The 24,415-nt window shown below is 38.9% G+C and overlaps 1 protein-coding gene across 1 annotated transcript in view; it reads left to right on the forward strand.

The window, feature by feature from the left end:
* Positions 1 to 24,415, forward strand: part of MALRD1 (MAM and LDL receptor class A domain containing 1) — a 576,646-nt gene that overhangs the window by 520,828 nt on the left and 31,403 nt on the right. Inside the window, exon 37 of the mRNA XM_070382053.1 lies at positions 24,324 to 24,403. Within this exon, the coding sequence (XP_070238154.1) occupies positions 24,324 to 24,403 (80 nt within the window). The remainder of the gene's footprint in view (positions 1 to 24,323; positions 24,404 to 24,415) is intronic.

Raw genomic sequence — 24,415 nt, forward strand, 5'->3', positions numbered from 1 at the left:
GAGTACCTCTTATCCCAGGCTTCAGATAAAGCAGTGAATAAGACAGTCATTACTGCAGTGTCTTCCTGGGCCTTGGAGGTTAGGAAGTGAAATGTGGTCTTAACTAGTTATTACATATGCATTGTGAGGCTATGAAAATGGAAGAAGAGGATATCAGGTATATTCGCCCAAGTAAGGTATCACTTCAAAATGCCCAGATAAGCTACCTTCACCTTTCTCCATGTGAGGAAAAAAAAAAAAAAATTCTGTTTTGTTTTTCTTTGGCTTGCTTTGCTTTTGAGAGTTCACAGTAATTATAATCTCCTGAAAGCATCAAAGATTTTCTCCCGTAAGCGCTCAATCAAAAAGAAAAAACAGAACACAGTAGTGGTGTTAATTCTAGAAGGTTCCTCTACTCCCCTACGTGTTCATAAAAGAGGAACTAATTAGCTACTGTGATTACACTTCTTTAAAGAACTGTTTTCCAATTGGACTTTCTTGTTAAACTATTTTTTCCCAGGTTCTTTTCTTTCCATGTGGGAGGAGGTAAGGGATAAGATTGGTTATTCCAATGCCAACATGCCAAAAACACTAACAGTTTTTCTTTGGTAAAAAGGAAACCAAATGACAGATTGATATTAATGACAACATAATCACAGCAAGCAAACCAAGGGAAACAGGTCACTTGCTATTGTGAGAAACAATGCATATATAAAACACCATGGCAAGCATCACAATGAACAAAACAGATGGAAAGTTTGAGGTTTTGAATTAGCTTTCCACCTACAGATGGATTCAGTGGAACACCCTTTCCTTCATTATTTATTTTAAAAAATATATATCTTGAAAATGTAGCATCTGTTAATAAAATCACAGACCACTTTAATATGTGTGCTCTGTGTTTAGTCACTCAGTCATGTCTGACTCTGCAACCGTCTGGACTGTAGCCTGCCAGGCTCCTCTGTTCATGGGAATTCTCCAGGCAAGAATACTGGAAAGGGCTGCCATTTCCTCCTGCAGGAGATCTTCTCAACCCAGGGATCGAACCCAGGTCTCCCACATTGCAGGCTTTACCGTCTGAGCCACCAAGGAAGCCCCTACTTTAATATGAAAGAGTGTAATTAGTACATACTGTTACAAGTTCTAGGAAGAAAAAGAAAATAATTGGACAAGGCTTTGTCATATATTTTTGCTATTGACTGGGTACTATTCAACATCAGTACTATATTGTATTTATAATTGCCTGATGCTGGGAAAGATTGAGGGCAGGAGGAGAAGGGGGCAACAGAGGATGAGATGCTTGGATGGGATCACTGACTCAATGGACATAAGTTTGAGCAAGCTCCAGGAGATAGTGAAGGACAGGGAAGCCTGGCGTGCTACAGTCCATGGGGTCGCAAGAATTGGACATGACTTAGCAACTGAACAGCAACAACAACATGTAGATTACCATTATTTGAATGGGAATTTAAGGACCTCTATGATAAACATGTTCATCGAGCCTCTCCCATTGAGTTTCTACCTAACCTGCTCTTTGGAGGAAACTAAAAAGGCACACCAAGTACATTTCAGAGTAGCAGTACATTGCAGAAGCAAAAGGGCAAAGAGAGAAATAATCCTTTTACTCACCACTTGTTATAGAACAAACTCAAGCATTATTATTGAGTTTATATAGGATTGTTCTTTTTGGAGAATTCAAAATATTTTCCCACTCTTGAAACAATTATGCATTCACAGCATTTCTGAGATGTAAAGAGTCTACTGTGAATGTTTGCAGACAAAGGTATTGAGGGTTTACATGATTTACTCAAAGTCATCCAGCTATCCAAAGGAAGAGAAAAAGAAGGTTTTAAAATTTCCAACTGTTCAGGTTTTAGCACAGTTTTGTACAGTCCCGTATAAAACATAGTGAAATGTTAATTCCTGATTGTGGTTCATCAAGGTGAAGCTTTGCTGCCACCAAAGTCACCTCCATCACAAAGGCAGTAAAGGTAAAGAAAGTAGTTTAAATTACTCTGAAAGCTCTCTGTGATAGCCTCTAATTTGCAGATATGCAGGTTGAGGAGATGACTGGGTTGTTCTGCAAAAATTCAGGGTGAAAACCCTCAGAAGAGCCCTCTCTGTCTTCCATAGCCTGTTAGCCATGGAGTGTGATCGTGGCTGGGTTCCATGGGCTGAGGAGCAGGACTTTTAATGGGATCTCAGAGGAGCACGGATGAGATGAGATGGTTGGATAGCATCACCAACTCAGTGGACATGAACTTGCACTAACTCCAGGAGATAGTAAGAGACAGGGAAGCCTGGCATGCTGCAGACCACAGGGTCACAAAGAGTTAGACATGACTTAGTGACTGAAGAACAACAAAGGAGAATGCTAATGATGAGTCCAGTTTGGAAATCACTGGCTGTAAGTGTTAATTTAGTTTTAGGATGAATGTCTCATAGCCTTCATGTGTATCAAAGCAACCTTGTTTATTAATCCAAAGTTTTCATATAATAACTTTTTAAAAATAAGCACACATAAAGAAAAGTAAATATTCAATGCATGGTGTTGTTGGATATTTTTAAAGATTTTTTCTGTTTTTTCTTTCTTATAAAAGAATTATATTTCTAATGTATTTATTATAGAAAATTTTGAATTCAGAAGTACATCAAATAGAAACACCTCAGAAGTAATCAAAATTAATATGTTGCTATACCTTAACTTTAAGATTATACTGCCTGTGTCCTATCAGAACACTTCTTTTTGTACTTACCATGAACTTATTTTTGCACTTCATTTAAAAGGTTATTTTTTTAATGGTTTTAAGAATCATAATACTTTGTTCTTTGGTATTTTTAAATCAGTTTTTGTTGAGGTATAGTTGCTTTATAATATTGTATTAGTTTCTACTGTACAGCAGAATGAATCAGCCATACGTATACATATATCCTTCCCATTTGGACTTCCTATTCAGGTCACCACAGAGCATTAAGTAGAGTTCCCTGTGCTATACAGTAGGTTCTCATTAGTTATCTATTTTATACAGAGTATCAATCATGTATATGTGTCAATTCCAATCTCTCAATTCCTCCCACCCACCTTGACATCCATACGTTTGTTCCCTACATCTATGTCTCTATTTATGCTTTGCAAATAGGATCATCTGTACCATTTTTCTAGATTTGACATACATACGTTAATATACAATACTTGTTTTTCTCTTTCTAACTTAACTTCACTCTGTTTGATCAAAGGTTATTATAAATAATATTAGTTATACACATACCATCGAGTATTTACGTATAATTCAAAGATCATTATCTAGAGTCTTGGCAGATAAACAGAAACCTGTTTGAGGTTGATTGTATTAATTCCCTTTCTCCTGTAAGATATCAGATCTTCTTAAACTACTGAAGGGAACAGCTAGCTTGAGCCCTCCCAAAACTTAGCCATTAGGCTCTTAGCTTAAACTCTAATTTTCTACATTTTTCTTCCATTTAATATATCTAAGAATTTTCAACCCCATTTTATAAGATACATTTGCTAATCTACATCAACCCACCCACCCACCTCCATCCATTTCCCCACACTCTTTCCTCATGTCCCCCAATCTGTGTAGTCAACAAACTTTCTCATAGCATCAGCAACTTCTAGAATGACTTACTCCCCCTCCTTTCCACCACATGAAACAGTTTGTGCCTTGAAAACTGTGCCCTCTGGCTCTGCTGCTTGCCACCCTCATTGTTCCCAGCATCTGCCTCACTGTGTTTGATTTTGGCTTTCATCTGTATTCATTTCCAGTCCTGTAATCATTCTTAGTGGCCTAAGGGTTAGTGAATATATCCTCACAATACTCTGTCCTTTCAATTCTCTGACTTCTTCCCAGTTAGCTTTTCTTCTCCACTTGCAGATCTCTTCTTTCTCATAGTCATATCCTGGACACTGTCATCACCTACAGCTCCATTATTTAGATTTCAACTTTCTGCCTAATACTTCCAGACCACATCTATCACTGCAGTGTCCACTGCAGTACACTTCCTTCTTATTCAGATCCCCATGCCACTGACTCCAAAGTAGTTTTTACATTCTTCCTCACTTCCTCATGTATTTCTGTACATTCTTATCAAAGTTCAATTCTGTGGTCTATGATTAAAAGTCTTCTCTTGATAATATTGTCAGTTCCCATTCACATTTTCCTCTGAATTATTTAGGGCTTCCCGATAGCTGAGTTGGTAAAGAATCCACCTGCAATGCAGGAGACCCCAGTTCCATTCCTGGGTCAGGAGGATCTGCTAGAGAAGGGATAGGCTACCCACTCCATTATTCTTGGGCTTCCCTTATGGCTCAGCTGGTAAAGAATCTGCCTGCAATGTGGGAGACCTGGGTTCGATCCCTGGGTTGGGAAGATCCCCTGGAGAAGGGAAAGGCTACGCACTCCAGTATCCTGACCTGGAAAATTCCATGAACTGTATAGTCTATGGGGTTGGAAAAAGTCAGACACGACTGAGCGACTTTCACTTTCCGAATCATTTACTGGGGAAAACACTACTTCTAAATGTACACAACTCCCTCTCTTTTCTGTGAATATACCAGGTCAGCTAAATGTAGATGAAGAAGATTATAAAAGGTGGGAGGTTGTGCAAATGCATTTACCTCTATCTCTTTTCCAGACTCACTAAAATAACAGCAGCAACAAAGCATGAAAGCCATGTAAATCCACAAGGCCTCAGTAGTGATGAATAGACAATAAAAGATAAGAGAAGTTGGTAGCATTTTAGGAAGGAAACATAGGTAAAGGATGACTTGCCCAAGTGGAACTAGCTGATGCCTAAACATCTTCAGAAGGGGCTTCCAATGAGCCACAGGTGCCTTCACCCCATTAGACACCCTACAGCAGGGGTCGTCAACCTCTGGAATCTAGTGCCTGATGATCTAGTGCCTGATGATCTGAGGTGGAGCTGATAAAGTAATAGAAATGAAGTGCACAATAAATGCAATGCACTTGAATCATCCTGAAACTAACCCCCCACCCCATGCCATCCCGCACTGCCCCTGGTCTGGGGAAAAATTGTCTTCCATGACATCAGTCCCTGTTGCCAAAAAGGTTAGAGTGCTGCTTTGTAGGGCTCAAAAGTTGGAGGACTGAGTACTTCAATGGCAGAATGGAGCACTAAGTTGGAAAATAACTTGTTGAAAGCCTGTAAGGGACTGTCAGCCAAACCCCAGCTGTACTCACCCATTCAGGAGATCAAAAATTCTCTGAATAAATTGTGCCAGCACTCTGAATGCCAGAAGAGCAGGTTCAGTGGAGAACAGTCATGAGATGCTGCTTCAAGAATTGCCAGTTTGCATTTTTAATGGTGAAACCTTATTTTTCTGTTCCTTTCCTTCACAGCCCCCAGAACTCCAGCAATTTATTTTGTACCTTCCCTATGCCAAATTTCCACCCCCCACTACAGAGACTGAATCACACCAGAATAAAGACCTATAAATTCTATAATAGGACAGTGCCAAGAAAAGGAGGCTTGTTGCCTTAAATTGTAACCCGTCAGTCAACCAGCTTTGCCCATCCCAGAGACCCAGTGATCATCTTTTCAGGCCTTTACTCTTAAATACACCTAAAAACCCAAGAATAACCAAATGTAGAGGAGGGTCAATGATATAAAAGACAGGTAGAAGTCATAATGTAAATCAAAAGATTCAATAGAAAAATGAAGTTCATATAAAACAGTGTGTGGATCTAAAGAAAAATATTTAATTTGATTTAATGTGTTCAGAGAGACATAAAATTTATTATACCTGATGTCTATGAAAAATAGAGAAAAAAGCTTAAAGAAATTTAAAATGTTTCTCAGAATTTTAAAATATGAGTAAAAATGTTGGCAGATGAAAGCAGAGCATTCTCCTTAAAATGGAATATAAGGGCTAAAAAAATATGTGATGAAAATAAGAACATTTAAGGATCAATTCAGAAGGTCAGTACCCCCAAAAAATGAGTTGCAGAAAGAAAGAACAGAGAAAATAAAAAGTAGGGAGAGTTGTCAAAGAAATCTGTGCAAAAACCTTCCCCAGACTGATGAAGTGAGAGGTACGGTGGATGAGAAAAGAGTCCTACAAAGACTCTCCCTGGGGGAATTTCAGAAAACCTGAGATGACAGCACTCTCCGTGAATGTAACAGTTCACATACACAGAAGGGGGAATAATCCTAGAAATACTGGAAACTAGAAGCTAAGAATGGAGAGATCTACAAGATAATACATCTTTAAGTTTATTTATTTATTCGATTACATGATTGTCAAACCTGAGTTCCGAACTAAAAATGGAAGGAGTGTAGTCTTTAAAAGAAAAGATTAAAAAATGAACATCCCATGTATTCTGTGCAAATGGGGGAAAATGGGGGACAGAACCAAAGAAGAGGGCAGAGTGGGATTCAGGACACAGGGCTGATGCTCAAGAGAAGTCCCAGAAAAGTCCCTGGAAAGGAGGTCCAGAGAACAAGCATCAAGTCTGGCCCAAAGAATCAACACAAAGGGGCTTTGGAAGTCTCCAAAGGAAATAATGTGCTAATAGTCAGTCTGATGGGCTTGCCAGCTGGTCAGTGGTGAAGAATTTGCCTTGCAGTGCAGGGTTCTATTCCTGGTCCAGGAAGAGCCCATGTGCCATGGAGCAACTAAGCTCATGGGCCACAACTACTGAGCTGTGTGAGTCACAGCTCACACAACCCATGAGCTGTGACTACTGAGCCCGTGCTCCACAGGAAGAGAAGCCAGTGCAATGAGAAGCCTGTGCACTGCAACTAGAGAGTCGCCCCTGCCCTTGCTCTTTCTGACTACAGAAAAGCCCGCATGGAGCCACAAAGACCCAGCGCAGCCAAAATTAAGTAATATATAAATTTATAAATAAGTGAATAAGTCTGATATTTTAATCTAGTGGATTAAATTTTATTTAGAAGTTGTTGGAGAGTTTAAGAATTGGCCCCAAAGCCCAGACAACTTGGCAAATTAAAATAAATCAGATCATTAGCTCCAGAGAAAAGAACAAAAAAAGTAAATGAATGGTTCACTTTCATACCCTATTAGCTCGGCAGTTAACAGTAATATTTATGTAGTAATAGTTATTATAAACTGTGAATATGGATTTAATCATATGGAGTGGTGGAGGAAGGGTTCTAAGACACCATGACTAAGGAGCTGCTGGATATATAACACGGTGAAACTTTTAGCTATAACAATAAAATAGATAAATCAAAAAGCACCACATATGAATATCATTAATATAAATAGAGGAAGAAACTGGAAGAACTGGAAGAAACAGGAAGGAGATTGAAAGTATTTGCCTTGGAGCTTAAGACTTTTAGTTCAACTTGAGTTTGTGAACACTTATGCATGTAATGTTTTACTGAAAATATAAATATAGCAAAATCCCCTTGATTACACACACACACACACACACACACACCTGTGACCTCAGTGAACATGCCCTTACATGTTTGTAGACTGAGTGCTTTTTGAATCAGAAATTACTCCAGTTTCATGCTCTTTCCTCTCCTCAGTGCCCCCACCCCAAAATACCATCTGTGGCAACTACTCACCCTCAAATTTATTGAAAAGATTTATTAGAAGAGAACTCCCAAAAAGCCTTTCCATTAGCAAATGACCTGTTCTCATGTTCCCTATCCTCTCTTTAAAAAGATCCTACTGCCCATGGGCTCTGAAGGCAGCCATTTCTCCTCATCCTAGAATTTTTCTTTCATCACCCCCTCTCTCTTTATCAGACATTAGCCTCTCCTTACCTACTGAATCATCAACAAACATGCTCTTGGATCTATACCCTTAAAATAACGCAGCCCTCACTAGCTCCCACTTTCTATTCCAGCTCCCAGTATCTCCATCTTGTCCACTTCAAAGAGGTGTCCACGCTCACTCTTGCCAACTGGGTCCTTCTGTCGGCACTGCAGCCTCTCTTAGTTCAGTGCAATTCAGTCGCTCAGTCGTGTCCGACTCTTTGCGACCCCAGGAACCACAGCACGCCAGGCCTCCCTGTCCATCACCAACTCCCGGAGTCCACCCAGACTCGTGTCCATTGAGTCGGTGACGCCATCTCTAGTCCACCATAAACATAGTTACTGATAAATTGCTTATTATCTCCACAGCCCCCTCTCTCAATAAAATATATACTTTGTGAGGTTAGGACTTTGTCTTTTATGCTCCTGTCCCAACTTTGGACTTGGCACCTGGCCCTCAATAAATATCTTCCAACAAGGAAATTAAGTATCAAATGTTTATTTCAAAACAACACAACGATTTTTATGAAAGATGTTTTAGAGAACATTGTAAGGTCCACCATATACAACATACAGTGTGACAATGACTTAAATATTTTTAAAACAACATTTGATTTAATAGAAATGTAAAATAAAATCAAATGAAAACATATATTTGTTTCCCACTATAATCTGTTTATATAATATATATAAATATGTTGTTTTTGTTCAGTCGCTAAGTCATGCTTGACTCTCTGCGATCACAAGGACTGCAGCACACTAGGCTCCTCTGTCCCAGAGTTTGCTACGGGAGATATATTTTACAAATTAAATATAACATTCTACAAAAATAACTTTATTTTTAGGATTTAGGCACATAAGCACAACCAATACATGCTGCATGTCCATTCTAATTGCTTAAAAATTCCATTGTTAGTGCCTGTTTATTTCCTTGCAAACATAGTAAGGTGCTCAGAAATAATTCAAACTACACACACACACACACACACACACACACACATATATATGTTTTTAATTTAATGGGAAATGCTTAATTCTCTGTAGATTGGATGTCATAAAATCTTCTAATGTCAGGATTTATTGTAACAGAAACAGATGAAACCTCAGGAGAGTTGAAGCAACATTTCTTTGGTAAAGATCCATCAGCATCACCGGCTTGTTCTTGCCCTGACTTTTTCTTTTTTCCAATTTCTTTCTCCCGCTGTGTACCTAGAATATCCCCAGCCAGGTGGTTAATGACCTATTATCCTTAAAATTTATGAGATTTTCACAAGGTGAAATAGCCCCTAACAGAGTCATTTTTCTTCCATCGCTAGCCACACCACCCTATCCTTATTCAGAGCTTCCGCCCATATAGGCAGCCATCCAGAGCTCCATCCTCACCAGGTGTTACACACGAAGAACCATCATTCTTCATTATGTCCAAGGGCGTGAAGTTTTAAGGGATCAACACATACTCTAACAAAGAGATGTAAACAATGGAAATATTTGTGTGTGTGCAACAGAGAATTTTTTTCTGAATTATATGAGGATTTTTGTGCATCTTTGAGTGAGATTGACCTATGATTTTTTAAATAATTTTATTTATTTATTTTTGGTTGAACTTTGTTGCTACACACAGGCTTTCTCTAGTTGCGATGAGTTGGGGCTACTCTTTAGCTGTGGCGCATGCGCTTCTCGTTGCGGCGGCTTCTAGAGCACAGACGCTAGTACGTGTGGGCTTCAGTAGCTGTGCTTCCCAGGCTCTAGAGCACAGGCTCAGCAGTTGTGGCACACGGCCTTAGCTGCTGCGCGGGATGTGGGATCTTCCCAGACCAGGGATCGAACCGTGTCTCCTGCATTGGCAGGCAGATTCTTTGCCACTGAGCCCCTTTACCCACTGAGATTTAGCCCGCTGAGATTCTTTAGCACTAGGGAAGCCCTGATCTATGATTTTGTGGGTGTGCTATACTTAATTTATGTAGCAGAGATATGTAACTTTATGCAGCAAATTAGTTAACCCTTTTTTCTTAAATCATGTTTAGAAGGACATATATAACCTGGGAACTACCTGTTTATTAAACATTTGAAAGAATTCACTAGTAAACTGATCTAAACCAGGAAATATATTAGGAGGTTTTTCATTAATAACAAAATGGATTTATTTTTACATATTTTCTATGTTTAGAAGAGTTTATATAACATAAAAATTATTTACTCATTAAGAACTTGAGAAAATTCATCAGTACAGTGATTTAGAGAAAGAAACTTTATCGGAAGGACTCTGTGGATGACTTAGAACAATAGGTTCTTCTGTTATATCTTTTACTTCTCTCTCACAGGGTCCTCTGCTTCTTGTACCATTTGATTTCTCTTTTCCCCATGGATTAAAACTACATACCCAGGGAAAAGGAGTGTTTAATAAATCCTAAAGCACAATGTACTCTTGCACATTGTATTCAGATTGCTGGTAATTTATTTAGGATATTAGCATCTATGAGCAACATTGTTCTCAGCTTTTCTTCTGTGCATATTTTTTAAGGTTCATTACTAGGCAAGCATTAGCTCCCTGAAGTAAATTGGGTAGCTTTTTATTTTCTGAAACAGTATGTAAAGCATGAGAATTACCTTTCTTGAAACTTTGAAAGGACAAAAACAGCCAGATAGCCTGGTCTTGAAGCAGTGTTTAAGGCTTTTTCAATATCATATGTATTATTGAACTTATCTGGATTTCTACCGCTTACATTAATTGTATAATTTGTAGTATCATTGCAAAATCATTTATTTCATGGAAGTTTTCAAGTTTCTATTTATAGTTTAATATTTAAATATGTGTGTATATACATATAAACAAAAATTTATTCTTTATACCTTATATATTTGCATATTCACATTTATACTTAGAAGTATATTTTAAATATATGTATATAATATATATGCTTATGCGTACATGTGTGCATTAAATTTGAGTAGTCATAAGTGCAATGAAGAAATCATTAGGGTAAGCAGGTTGCAATGAAGAAATCATTAGGGTAAGCAGGTATGAAGGCAGTAATGTATTTTTGATAAATTTGTTAAGGCCTCTCTGAGAGAGTGTAATTGGAGTCCAGATCACAATTCCAGGAAAGTGCAAGCTATTCCAAGATTTGGGCAAAACTGCTTAACTGTCAGAAAGGCATGAAGTCCCTGAGGCATTATGTTCCTAAGTCCCTTAGGAACATTATGAAGTCCCTAAGGCAAGAACAAGCTTAGTGTATTTAGGGAAGAGCAGTACCAGACAGGGTGACAATATACAGCCTTGACATACTCCTTTTCCTATTTGTAACCAGCCTGTTGTTCCATGTCCAGTTCTAATTGTTGCTTCCTGACCTGCATATAGATTTCTCAGGAGGCAGGTCAGGTGGTCTGGTATTCCCATCTCTTTCAGAATTTTCCACAGTTTATTGTGATCCACACAGTCAAAGGCTTTGGCATAGTCAATAAAGCAGAAATAGATGCTTTTCTGGAACTCTCTTGCTTTTTCAATGATCCAGCGGATGTTGGCAATTTGATCTCTGGTTCCTCTGCCTTTTCTAAAACCAGCTTGAACATCTGCAAGTTCACGGTTCACGTATTGTTGAAGCCTGGCTTGGAGAATTTTGAGCATTACGTTACTAGCGTGTGAGATGAGTGCAATTGTGTGATAGCTTGAGCATTCTTTGGTATTGCCTTTCTTTGGGATTGGAATGAAAACTGACCTTTTCCAGTCCTGTGGCCACTGCTGAGTTTTCCAAATTTGCTGGCACGTTGAGTGCAACACTTTCACAGCATAATCGTCCAGGATTTGAAATAGCTCCACTGGAATTCCATCACCTCCACTAGCTTTGTTTGTAGTGATGCTTTCTAAGGCCCACTTGACTTCACATTCCAGGATGTCTGGCTCTAGGTCAGTGATCACACTATCATGATTATCTGGGTCGTGAAGATCTTTTTTGTACAGTTCTTCTGTGTATTCTTGCCACCTCTTCTTAATATCTTCTGCTTCTGTTAGGTCCATACCATTTCTGTCCTTTATCGAGCCCATCTTTGCATGAAATGTTCCCTTGGTATCTCTAATTTTCTTGAAGAGATCTCTAGTCTTTCCCATTCTGTTGTTTTCCTCTATTTCTTTGCATTGATCACTGAGGAAGGCTTTCTTATCTCTTCTTGCTGTTCTTTGGAACTCTGCATTCAGATGCTTATATCTTTCCTTTTCTCCTTTGCTTTTCACTTCTCTTCTTTTCCCAGCTATTTGTAAGGCCTCCCCAGACAGCCATTTTGCTTTTTTGCATTTCTTTTCCGTGGGGATGGTCTTGATCCCTGTCTCCTGTACAATGTCACGAACCTCCGTCCATAGTTCATCAGGCACTCTATCTATCAGATCTAGTCCCTTAAATCTATTTCTCACTTCTACTGTATCATCATAAGGGATTTGATTTAGGTCATACCTGAATGCTGTAGTGGTTTTCCCTACTTTCTTCAATTTAAGTCTGAATTTGGCAATAAGGAGTTCATGATCTGAGCCACAGAGTACATCATGAGAAACGCTGGGCTGGAAGAAGCACAAGCTGGAATCAAGATTGCTGGGAGAAATATCAATAACCTCAGATATGCAGATGACACCACCCTTATGGCAGAAAGTGAAGAGGAACTAAATAGCCTCTTGATGAAAGTGAAAGAGGAGAGTGAAAAAGTTGGCTTAAAGCTCAACATTCAGAAAACGAAGATCATGGCATCTGGTCCCATCACTTCATGGGAAATAGATGGGGAAACAGTGGAAACGGTGTCAGACTTTATTTTTGCGGGCTCCAAAATCACTGCAGATGGTGACTGCAGCCGTGAAATTAAAAGACACTTACTCCTTGGAAGGAAAGTTATGACCAACCTAGATAGCATATTGAAAAGCAGAGACATTACTTTGCCTACAAAGGTCCATCTAGTCGAGGATATGGTTTTTCCAGTAGTCATGTATGGATGTGAGAGTTGGACTGTGAAGAAGGATGAGCACTGAAGAATTGATGCTTTTGAACTGTGGTGTTGGAGAATACTCTTGAGAATCCCTTGGACTTCAAGGAGATCCAAGCAGTCCATTCTAAAGGAGATTGGTCCTGGGTGTTCTTTGGAAAGAATGATGCTAAAGCTGAAACTCCAGTACTTTGGCCACCTCGTGCGAAGCGTTGACTCATTGGAAAAGACTCTGATGCTGGGAGGGATTGGGGGCAGGAGGAGAAGGGGACGACAGAGGATGAGATGGCTGGATGGCATCACCAACTCGATGGACATGAGTTTGAGTGAACTCCGGGAGTTGGTGATGGACAGGGAGGCCTGGTGTGCTGTGATTCATGGGGTCGCAAAGAGTCAGACACAACTAAGTGACTGAACTGAACTGAACTGAGTACCAGACAACATGTGTTCTAATAGATTACAGTGCGCCTAGAACAAGGCCTGGTGTATAATGTGGATTAGCCAAAAAGTTCATTCGAGTTTTTCCATAACATCTTATGAAAAACGCTATAGAAAAACAAACGAGGTTTTTGGCCAACCCAATAGGAGACATTCAATAATTACTCACTGAACAAAGAGTACAGGGTTTAGACTGTTTTTTTTCTCAGTTAGATGAAAGGTCATTAGGAGATTCATTGTTGTATAGTGAACAAGTACAGGACCTCATTATTAATAAAGGTCCAGGTGAATCCTAAACACCCATGAACTCCCATCCTGGCCTTTGTGGGCACTCTGGTTAGTGGACATCCCCTTCAGAGCTGACAATTCATTGTTTCTTCCTTCTAGTTTTCAGCCTTACCATCTTGTGTGCTTTTGTATGTATTTCAACCCACATATATTCAACGAAGGAGAGAAAACAAGAATAAGGCCTTGCTGGAATTAAGTCAGAGTTTATGTTTTAAAGGAAAATTCTTTTACACTTCATAGAATGACAGGGGAAAAGTTCAAAAACCTATTTCTTGCTAGTTTACACTCCACGGCAAAAACTTAATGTCTTTATCTTCTTCATCCTAGAACAAGACTGGTTTCTATTGACTTGCAGCCATTTTCAATTGCCCAGTTTGTGAATTATTTAGTTTCTATGTTATTTCCTCTACCTTTTCCCCACCTTTCATCTGACTCCAGGGAAATATTACTTCATAACAGTTGGAACAAAAAAAAAAAGAAAGAAAAACTAAGTGGGAAGCTCAAAACATCAATTTCAGGAATTCTTTTTTTTTTTTGGTATCACATCAGTTCCCTATATGAACAAAGAGGAAACAGAAACATACTTTTTATCTGCTTTATTTCTATTCTGAAGTAATTAAAATTGTTTCTCCTGTAATCATTTGAAGTAACATGTGAAAGTCTTTCTTCCTATATTTGCAATTCTGTGCAACTTAGCTACCAGTTCAAGTGGTGGTGATGGCTGTTACTTAGTTGCTCAGTTGTGTCCAGCTCTTTTGTGACCCTATGGACTGTAGCCTGTCAGGCTCCTCTGTCCATGGGATTTTCTGGGCAAGAATACTGGAGTGGGTTGGCATTTCCTACACAAGAGCATGTGATTTACATTTACAAGTTATCATCCCCTAAGGACAAAATCTGACCATACATACGCTGCTTTTGGTTAGCAGGGCAAGAAGAGAGACACAGATGTAGAGAATGGACTACATCTCTAGTGGGCTCGGGGGAGAGGGAGCCAGGGAAGAATTGAGTGAGTCACAGTGACATATATACACTGCCAGTGTACAATAGCTAGCTAGTAGGAAGCTCAGCTCAGCTCAGTGCTCTGAGATGACCTAGAGGGCTGGGATGGGGGTGGGAGGGAGGTTCAAGAAGGAGGGGATAGATGTATACCTGCAGCTGACTCACGTCATTATACAGCAGAAACTAATATACCATTGTGAAACAATTATACTCCAATAAAAAAGAAAAGAACAAACTAGTGGTTGCCAGTGGAAGAGGGAAGGTGGGAAGGGGCAACCAGGGTAGGGGAGTAAGAGGTACAAACGGTTATATATAAAATAAGATACAAGGCTATATTATACAACACAGAGAATATAGCCAACATTTTAAAATAACTATAACTGGAACATAAACTTTAAAAATTGTGAATCACTCTATTGTATACACGTAAAATATAATATTGTATACCTGTAATATATAATATTGTGTACCTGTAACATATAATATTGCACAGCAACTATACTTCAATAAGGAGAGGTCTATATTCCTAAGGAAATGGAATATAGTGAGAAATTTACAAATATTCATATGGTACAACGACAAGAACACAGGCTAAGCATTTTGAGAACCTGAATTTGCCACTTACAAAAACATTGTTCTCTGAGCTTCAGTTTCCTCTCTGTAAATTGGGGATAATAACACTTACCTTAAGAGGGGTTCTAAGGCATTGGTTCTCAAAGTGTGGCCTCTGTTCAGCATCACTGAAAACTTGTGAGAAATGGAGTTCTGGGGTCACTTCCGACTTAGTGAATCAGAAACTCTGTGGATGGGCCAGCCATCTGTTTTCACAAACATTCCAGGTCATTTTATTACACACTAAAGTTATAAATGACCATGACTGTGGCTAAACAGATACTATTTGGACTCTGGACTTTCATTAAAATGAAAGTGTAACACACTGCCCACGTGTTAACTCCCATTATTGTGATGCTAGTGAATATTTTCAGCAAATATTGTCTTTGAGCAGGATTGTGCTAATTGGAGCATACAGGAGTTAAACAGGTATAGTCTTTACCTTAAAAAAAATCCATGGTCAAGAAAGATTTATAAATAAACCAGCAGTTGTGGTGCTGTATGTTAAGAGCTATCATAGGAGCTTGAAGAATCTCCTAGAACCAAAGATGGTCCATTTAAGTTAGGCAGGGGCATGAAGGAAGGCTTCCCAGGTGATGCTGTTTGGTCTGTGTCCTTAAAGTGAGTTGGCTAGGTTGATAAGGATTGAACCCATTTTCCAGCTAATGAGAATAGATGTCCTGGAAGGTCCTAGGAGTATGAAAGAGTATCTTAGATGAAGGGGGCTCAAATAAAGATAGAGCGAGTGTGAACAAAGGGAGAATAGAGATCAAACCTTCCATACCATCAGGAGGCCCTATTGGAGAAGAGTCTCCATGTGAAACCTCTTCATCTAGATAGAATTCTCATAGCTGCAGAAAACCAGCAAAGGCTTGAATCAGGGAAGTTATATGATGTAACATCAGTTTCTTAAGGCAGGAAATCCAGTTCCAGTACTAGAGCAAGGAGGGCCTTTGGCCATGTGACCAAAGCAGGATGGACCAGAAGGACATATGGCTGAGATGCCTAGCAGGTAAATTGATGAAACTTTGGTGATTGAGATGATCAGCGGTCCCTAACCTTTATGGCACCAGGGGTCAGTTTCGTGGAAAACAATTTTTCTAGGGACTGGGATGGTGAGGTTGTTTTGGGGATTATTCAAGCACATTACTTATATTGTGAACTTTATTTTTATTATTATTACATCAGCTCCATGTCAGATCATCAGGCATTAATTCTTGGAGGTTGGGGACCCCTGGAGATAATGAAGTGGAAGAATGGATATGGAATTTCAGAAACAGTTTTTAACCTATACATCTTTCTTTTAACATAAAATTCTTCTCTCTCTCTGATGCTTGAAATGTCATATTTCAAAACAGAATCAAGATTCCCTTTCAAGAGTTTTCAAAATTGTTAGGAAAAAAATGCAGTCAGATGTGTTTGCCTCATTATCCTGAATCAGTAAGACGTATTGGATGAGGTCAGCTAATTAAAATCTAAAATATTCAAATGTCAACATGTTATGAAATAGCCATGCCTCTGCATTATCACTTAGTTTGTTTTTTATTACTTTAGAATTATTTGAACAACTCATATTGCTCAAAAAGGACCGAGTAAACCCCCTGCTGGCTCCCACCAAATTAATCCATGAACACATGCTTGAAAATGTGTGGCTCCTCATTTGTTTTTCCTGGCAATGAGAGAGATGAGCTGGGACCAGCACACAGATGACAGAAAGGATGGGAGGATCTTTTGTTCCAGGTGTTAGTGAGTAATGAATGGGTGTTCCCAAGCGCACCCAGAAATAAGCTGTTATTCTATAACTCCTCCCTTATTACCTACTAGTAGCAGAAGACCTGTAAGAATTTAGGAAAGATTAGGATGCTGGCTGTGGCTGAAAGAGTCTTAACTACATTTTATTTCTCCCTTTCTCCTGTTTGTGTTAAGAAAACAGGCCCCTATGCATGGATGGAGTGGGAGGTTTATCTTTCTCTTTCAGGAGGGCTCTACCTAATACTTCTAAATGTTATAAAATATGCTGCAGCTAATTAATCAAGGAGGAAATTAGTCCAAGCGAATTAATCACTGGTGCTCAATGTGGAATTTCAGTGCTTTGTGACTCAGAGATTATTTAGTTGTTTCTCCTGCTTTCTTGTTTTCTGTTAAAATGAATTCACGCATGTCAACACTGATGGCTCATTAGGGGCTTACCTCCATTGTCCCACTCCCCTTCTGCTGGCACAGGCTCACCATAGGGATCAGAAGGCACTCCGTCTGAACTGATGCTTTCATACAAAGTTGGGTTGGCATTACTTTCTCCCTCCTTGGAGTACTTCCAGTGGGTAGAAACCACAGGGGATGGGGGAGGGGTGTAGAAGTGTTCAACACAGGAAGTGAGCTCCTTAAATACCTGCTCTTCCTTCCTTTACCTGTGTGACTGGTTCAAGAACCTCCAGGTAAATTTGGGTGTAATAATGCTTTTTAAGTGGCATAAGTGATCAGTTATAAAAGTAGAAGCTGTGAACCATGGCTTTTCACTGTCTCCTAAGATTTACTGATGCTCAGGCAGGGGTGGAGACAGGACTGTTGTCAGATGCCAGCTCCCCGGTGGGTCAGTATGTTAGGGCAGGGAATGATCATAACCATGGTTTATATAGAAAGCAGAAGGCTGGGTATCAAAAAGCCTGACATAGATAATATTTTACAGTTAGCAACGGGCTTTCATGTGCATTTTTAAATTCAGTTCTCCTACACATCCCGTGAGATGAGTTGTACTTATTACTCTTTATAAATAGGAAACTGAATTTTTTGTGTGTGTATAACTGTTGTGTAGTATTTTGAAAGTCTAGATGAATACCATGATTTTTCTTTAGTTGGGTGGAGAAAAGTGAAGTCAAAGTGTTAGTGTTGCTCAGTTGTGTCTGACTCTTTGCAACGCCATAGACTGTAGCCTACCAGGCTCCTCTCTCCATGGAATTCTCTAGGCAGGAATACTGGAGTGCAAGCCATTCTTTAGGCAGGAATACTGGAGAATGGCTAGCCATTCTCTTCTCCAAGGGATATTCCCAACCCAGGGATCGAAACTGGGGTTTTTCTTTTGTGTGTGTGTGTGTGTGTGTGTGCTTACCTTTGTTTGTTTGTTTTTTAACTACTGTTGCTTTTGTAAGAGGAAAAATAATCACCTTTTAATTAATGAAAAGTATGTCTCCTCTCTAAATAAATAAGTAAATAAATAGTAAAATCAAGTGATCTGACTCTCCTAAAACTACAGAGCTAGAAAGTGGCTTAGTCTTGCTGAATGAATCCAGATGCCCTGATTCTCCTTTCTTAGTCTTTCTCAGCACCACATCTGTCTCCTCTACACCTAGATGTTTGCAGGGTAAAACTTAATGTGATAAACGGACGTTTTCAGACAATGAAGATCAGACCCCAGTGTCTCTCCTAACAGACAAAAACTGAAGTTAATGGCAATTATAAACAATTATATTCCAACTTTAGGAAGAATGTGGGAAGCAAAACCATGTAGTAAATAGAGCATCAGCTGAGAGCCAAACAGATACAGTGTAAGGGCTTGTTCACAGAGTACCTTTGGTGACTTACTGCTCAACCACTCTGGGCCTTTATTTTCTCAACTATGAAATGGGGAAATAACTTGTATCCTGTAACATGGGTGTATCACAAATCATATATTAAAGTATTTAGAATATTGTTTAGCACATAGGAGGTGCTCAATCCACTCCCTATTGGGTTTAGTATATTGTAGTTTTTTGAAACATGAATGTCATTGTAGAATGATATCAGTTCCTATAACAATATTCATAATTTTAATAATCATAAAGTGTTACTGTAAACATGCCTAGTAAAAAAAAAAAAAAAACAAGTCTACTACTAGAATGTTAAATGATTCATCTGCACTATTTTCAAAATCCCTTCCTTCTGAAGGAAGTTCCCTTTTGCAGACTTAAAAAACTATAGAGTAAGTATTTCTGAAAAAAATATACTTCAGTACAGAACTGGGAAATCTAGAGGCTAGATTAGCATCCCATTAACAATTTGAACATAATTCAGACATATCTCTCCAGATCCCATCAGTCATTGATGGTTTCTACATACTCAGATGACCATTTTTTCTGACTCATTGTAATATAATATATATATATAAATACTTCATGCTCTGGAATAAATACACTTTAATGAATCACTTGTTCCATACATGTCTCGTTGTGATTATACATTTTTCACTTTCTGAGTCTGGAGAAATAGATTCTGGAAGCAGTTTTTTCATCTCCTCCTTTAGCATTTTTCTTTCCCTTTCTTACACTTCATATACTTTGTTTTCTATTTTGTTTATTACTTATGTTTAAAAAAGGTTTTTATCTCCTAAGTTTATGCTCCTGCCAATTCTCTAGCATATCTCGGCCATCCTTTTTCTATGTGGCAGAGTATCTTGTATGTAGTAGACATTCAATAAATATTTTAAGAATAAGGGATATTGATTTAATGAGGAGAACTTCAGGGATCAAAATGGAAGAGTAGGAAAGTGGGTTTTGCACGTGTGTTCCTAAAGAAGACCAAACTCAAACTGGCTCAGATGATAAAGGAATTTATCGACTCATGTATCTACAAAGTCTGAATGCAGAGCAGACTTGAGACAGGAACAGACTTTCAGGCTGAAATGCCATTGAGATTGTTCTTCCCTTTCTCTATGATTTCCTAGGCTATGTCTTCCCAGTAGGTTATTTTATCCTCAGGCTGGCTTTTGTAGAAAAATGGTAGCTTCCTAAGGCTATATTCTTCCTTGTTCACATCAGAATTGGGCAGAGGATAATTCTTACCACAAATATCCATCAATGTGTACCCACTGGTGACAGAATTATTTCTGGACAACTTATGTCCGTGTCTGTCTATGAACCAATCCCTGCTGACTGGGAATGCTGTCTGGTAATGGACAGGGTCCTGAGGCAAAACACTGCACCAAGGAAAATGAGATAACCCTAGACACAGGCTGGGGTTCCATCTCAACCAAACCACAGCAATGCTTATAATTGGATGGAGGGAAGGGAAGGAAGATGGTGTTTCAGTGAATTTGGGGCAGGCAGTCGTAACACACGTGCTAATTGAGTAGCAGCGTGAACGTCCATTGTTCTCAAATAAAGCTGAAGTGCTTCCAAATGCCCCTCGGAAGAAAAGCTATGACAAGCCTAACAGCGTACTAAAAAGCAGAGACATCACTTTGCTGACAAAGGTCCGTCTAGTCAAGGCTATGGTTTTTCCAATAGTCATGTATGGATGTGAGAGTTGAACCATAAAGAAAGCTGAGCACTGAAGATTTGATGCTTTTGAACAGTGGTGTTGGAGAATACTATTGAGAATCCCTTGGACTGCAAAGAGATCAAACCAGTCAATTCTAAAGGAAATCAAGCCTGGATATTCATTGGAAGGACTCATGCTGAAGCTGAAGCTCCAATACTTTGACAACCTGATGTGAAGAACTGACTTATTGGAAAAACCCTGATGCTGGGAAAGATTGAAAACAGAAGGGGACGACAGAGGACGAGGTGGATGGGTGGCATCACCGACTCAATAGATATGAGTCTGAGCAAGCTCCGGGAGATAGTGAAGGACAGGAAAGCCTGGCGTGCCACAGTCCATGGGGTCACAAAGAGTTGAAAATGACTGAGCGACTGAACAACAAAATATAAGGCTCAAATGCTCCAATGTTAAACTCATTAGATATATGAAATAAATGAGAAAACACACAGCCTCACATTAACTCGGAATAAATTAAATTTACCTCAAAAACTTTTTGCTTATGTGTACTTTCTAAATAAAAACAAGTTATTTTTGACATTTTGTCAAGCAAAAAATTAGCAGGTAATTTTTTTGATTAAACTGTTTCTTATGACTCAGTATGAAAAAGACTTCCAGAATAATTTCATCACATCTAACATTTCTTTTCTTCTTGACATTAAAACAAAACAAGCCTTCTCATTTAGACTGAGATATCCTAGTCTTTGGCTTCCCTGTTGGCTCATTGGTAAGGAATCTTCAGGAGACGCAACAGATGCGGGTTTGATCCCTGGGTCAGGAAGATCCCCTAGAGAAGGAAATACAACCCATTCCAGTATTCTTGCCTGGGAAATCCCACGGACAGAAGAGCATGGCAGGCTATAGTCCATGGGGTTGCAAAAGAATCAGATACGACTTAGTGACTAAACAACAACAATAATCCTAGTCTTTAGCACAAATATTATATAGTGTTTATCATCCTTATATTAATAGATCTCGTTGGGTTATACAACGGTTATACAACCCAACCATTCAGTCTTGTCTAATCATAATGTAGCTAAAACATTACCTAGAAAAGATGATTTGGTCTTTAATTTTCAAGCAAATAGGGTGAATCTCATTGCCCCATTCTTTTAGGGATCTCACTCTTGGTATCAGACAGTTATACAGGACTCCCCACACCAATCCAACTCACCACCCAGCCAACCAGCTTTTCACAGCTGTGCCTGGAATTCCCCACCTGCACTGGTATCCCCTGGTTGGCATCTGCTTAGTCAAAGCACACCAGGTTCTTTCCAATAGATCATCTACTTTCCCTTTTTCTCCCCACAAGAGCCTTCACCTTCCATCCCCAACAACTGTTAAAACTACCCAGAACGCTGCCACTGAAAATAACAATCTGTGCCTTCCTTCTTCAGGAAAAGTCACTCTTACTTTTCATTTGGTATGCTACTGTTTCATTTGGTATCACTTCATGGGAAATAGATGGGGAAACAGTAGAAACAGTGTCAGACTTTATTTTTTGGGGCTCCAAAATCACTGCAGATGGTGATTGCAGCCATGAAATTAAAAGATGCTTACTCCTTGGAAGGAAAGTTATGACCAACCTAGATGGCATATTCAAAAGCAGAGACATTACTTTGCCAACAAAGATCCATCTAGTCAAGGCTATGTTTTTTCCAGTGGTCATGTATGGATGTGAGAGTTGGACTGTGAAGAAAGCTGAGCACCGAAGAATTGATGCTTTTGAACTGTGGTGTTGGAGAAGACACTTGAGAATCCCTTGGACTGCAAGGAGATCCAACCAGTCCGTTCTAAAGGAGATCAGTCCTGGGTGTTCATTGGAAGGAATGATGCTAAAGCTGAAACTCCAGTACTTTGGCCACCTCATGCGAAGAGTTGACTCATTGGAAAAGACTCTGATGCTGGGAGGGATTGGGGGCAGGAGGAGAAGGGGACGATAGAGGGTGAGATGGCTGGACGGCATCACCAACTCGATGGACATGAGTTTGAGTGAACTCCGGGAGTTGGTGATGGACAGGGAGGCCTGGCGTGCTGCAATTCATGGGGTCTCAAAGAGTCAGACACGACTGAGAAACTGAACTGAACTGAAGTGAACTGATGCTACTATTGATGATTTGCTAGTGAAAAATAAATAGATGAATGAGATATCTAAGCTTCAGATTGCACATGAAAAAGAATAGAGAGGATGACTAGCCTTTAAAAAAAAAAAATCTCAGTGATCTTTAAGATTGACTGGTTTGATCTCCTTGCATTTCAAGGGAACCTCAAGAGTCTTATCCAGTACCACAATTTGAAAAGCATTGATTCTTCAGCACTCAGCCTTCTTTATGGTCCAACTCTCACATCTGTACATGACTGCGAGAAAAATCATAACTTTGACTATACAGACCTTTGTCAGCAAAGTAATGTCTTAGATCAAGTCAGTGTAAGGCAAAATGTGAAAGACTGACATGTAGACTCACACTGCCAACCTGAGAACTGATAAAGAATACTTATTAAGGTTTATGAGAATAAAAAAACAAATAGACTCTGATCTTAAACATTTCTAATTTATTTTAATTTGAATACAGACATCAAAAACAACTAAATTGTCTTAAATTTCTACTTTTTAAAGAATATTTACTAAGGAAAGCAGGCATTCTTATGGACCCCCTTGAACCTCTAAGCTTTTTATATTTAAGGAAGCTATTGCTTTTTTGAAGAAATTGCTATTGGTTATTCAGATTTTCAAAATCAAAAGAGAGATTGAGAAAAAAAAATTAACTGTGTGCTGAAGAAACATTACTTCTAACACATAGCTTTTAAAAACATGCATTCAAAAGCCAGTTTTTAATCCAGTTTTGTCACATGTACTATGAACTTGGCAGGAAACTCAACCAAACCCGTCTTAATTTGTATCCTGTTATTTCTGGTAAACAAGAATGTATGTATATATAAGCTTTCACATTCATATGCAAACACATTCTACCAGAGAAATTCTGACACTTAAACTGCTTAGAAATAAACCTCGTTTCCCTTTGAGGCATGAGTTAGTCTCCAGTTCTGAGCTTTCTGAAGGCCATCCATATCAGAGCAGATGTTCCCAGTGTTACAAATTTCATCACGTATGACCCTAAATAAAGCAGAGATAGTGAAATCCTATAGGATTGATGATATTTCCAGTTTGATTATTAATCTGATTCCACATCTATGAAATTGAAGGATCATCCCCTTATAATGAGAAATAAAAATACTCTCTGATTTATATTTATGTTAATCTATTATTTGAATATTCTCTCTTGGTATCTGAAAGAACTTAAATCCATTCACTATTGAAAAATATGCTAGCTTTAGAGTTTGAGACAAATGAAAAAGTAAAGTGAAAAGTGAAGTCAACTTTTGAAAACAAGAAATGAGTCTTGTTCCCACCATTAGTTCAGTTCCATTGCTCAGTCCTGTCCGACTCTTTGCGACCCCATGGACTGCAGCATTCCAGGCTTCCCTGACCATCACTAACTCCTGGAGCTTGCTCAAACTCATGTCCATCGAGTCAGTAATGTCATCCAACCATCTCATCCTCATCCCTTCTCCTCCTGCCTTCAATCTTTCCCAGTATTAGGGTCTTTTCCAATATATGGAAATATGGAATTGGTCTGCCACAGTAATCAAAGGAACTGTGGAACACAAGAATCGAAGGAAATATATTCCAATATATGGAATATGGTTCCCACCAAATAGATAAAGAAATCAAGCCCCCACCTTACAGATAAAACAACGAGGGAATAAATATTGAAAAAAAATTCTCTTAAACAATAATGTGAAAATAATAAAATTAAAATTTTTTTTTTGTTTTGCTTTAGCATTTTTGGTTTCATATCAAAGTTACCCACATTCCTGGTATCTCATTGTTTTTTTAACATTCATTGTTTTATTCCATGACAGTACTGCTAAAATATGTTTCCACTTCTTTTTTTTTTGCCAACTATCACATTTTATCTCATTTCCAGATGTGCACAAGGTTGGAAGGGAAATCGTTGCCACATCAAGGTTAACCCACCGACTGCTGATTTCCCGAACACTCAGAACAGTAAGTGACATT

This window comes from Bos mutus, chromosome 13 (assembly GCF_027580195.1).
Source record: "Bos mutus isolate GX-2022 chromosome 13, NWIPB_WYAK_1.1, whole genome shotgun sequence".
Classification (NCBI taxonomy): domain Eukaryota; kingdom Metazoa; phylum Chordata; class Mammalia; order Artiodactyla; family Bovidae; genus Bos; species Bos mutus.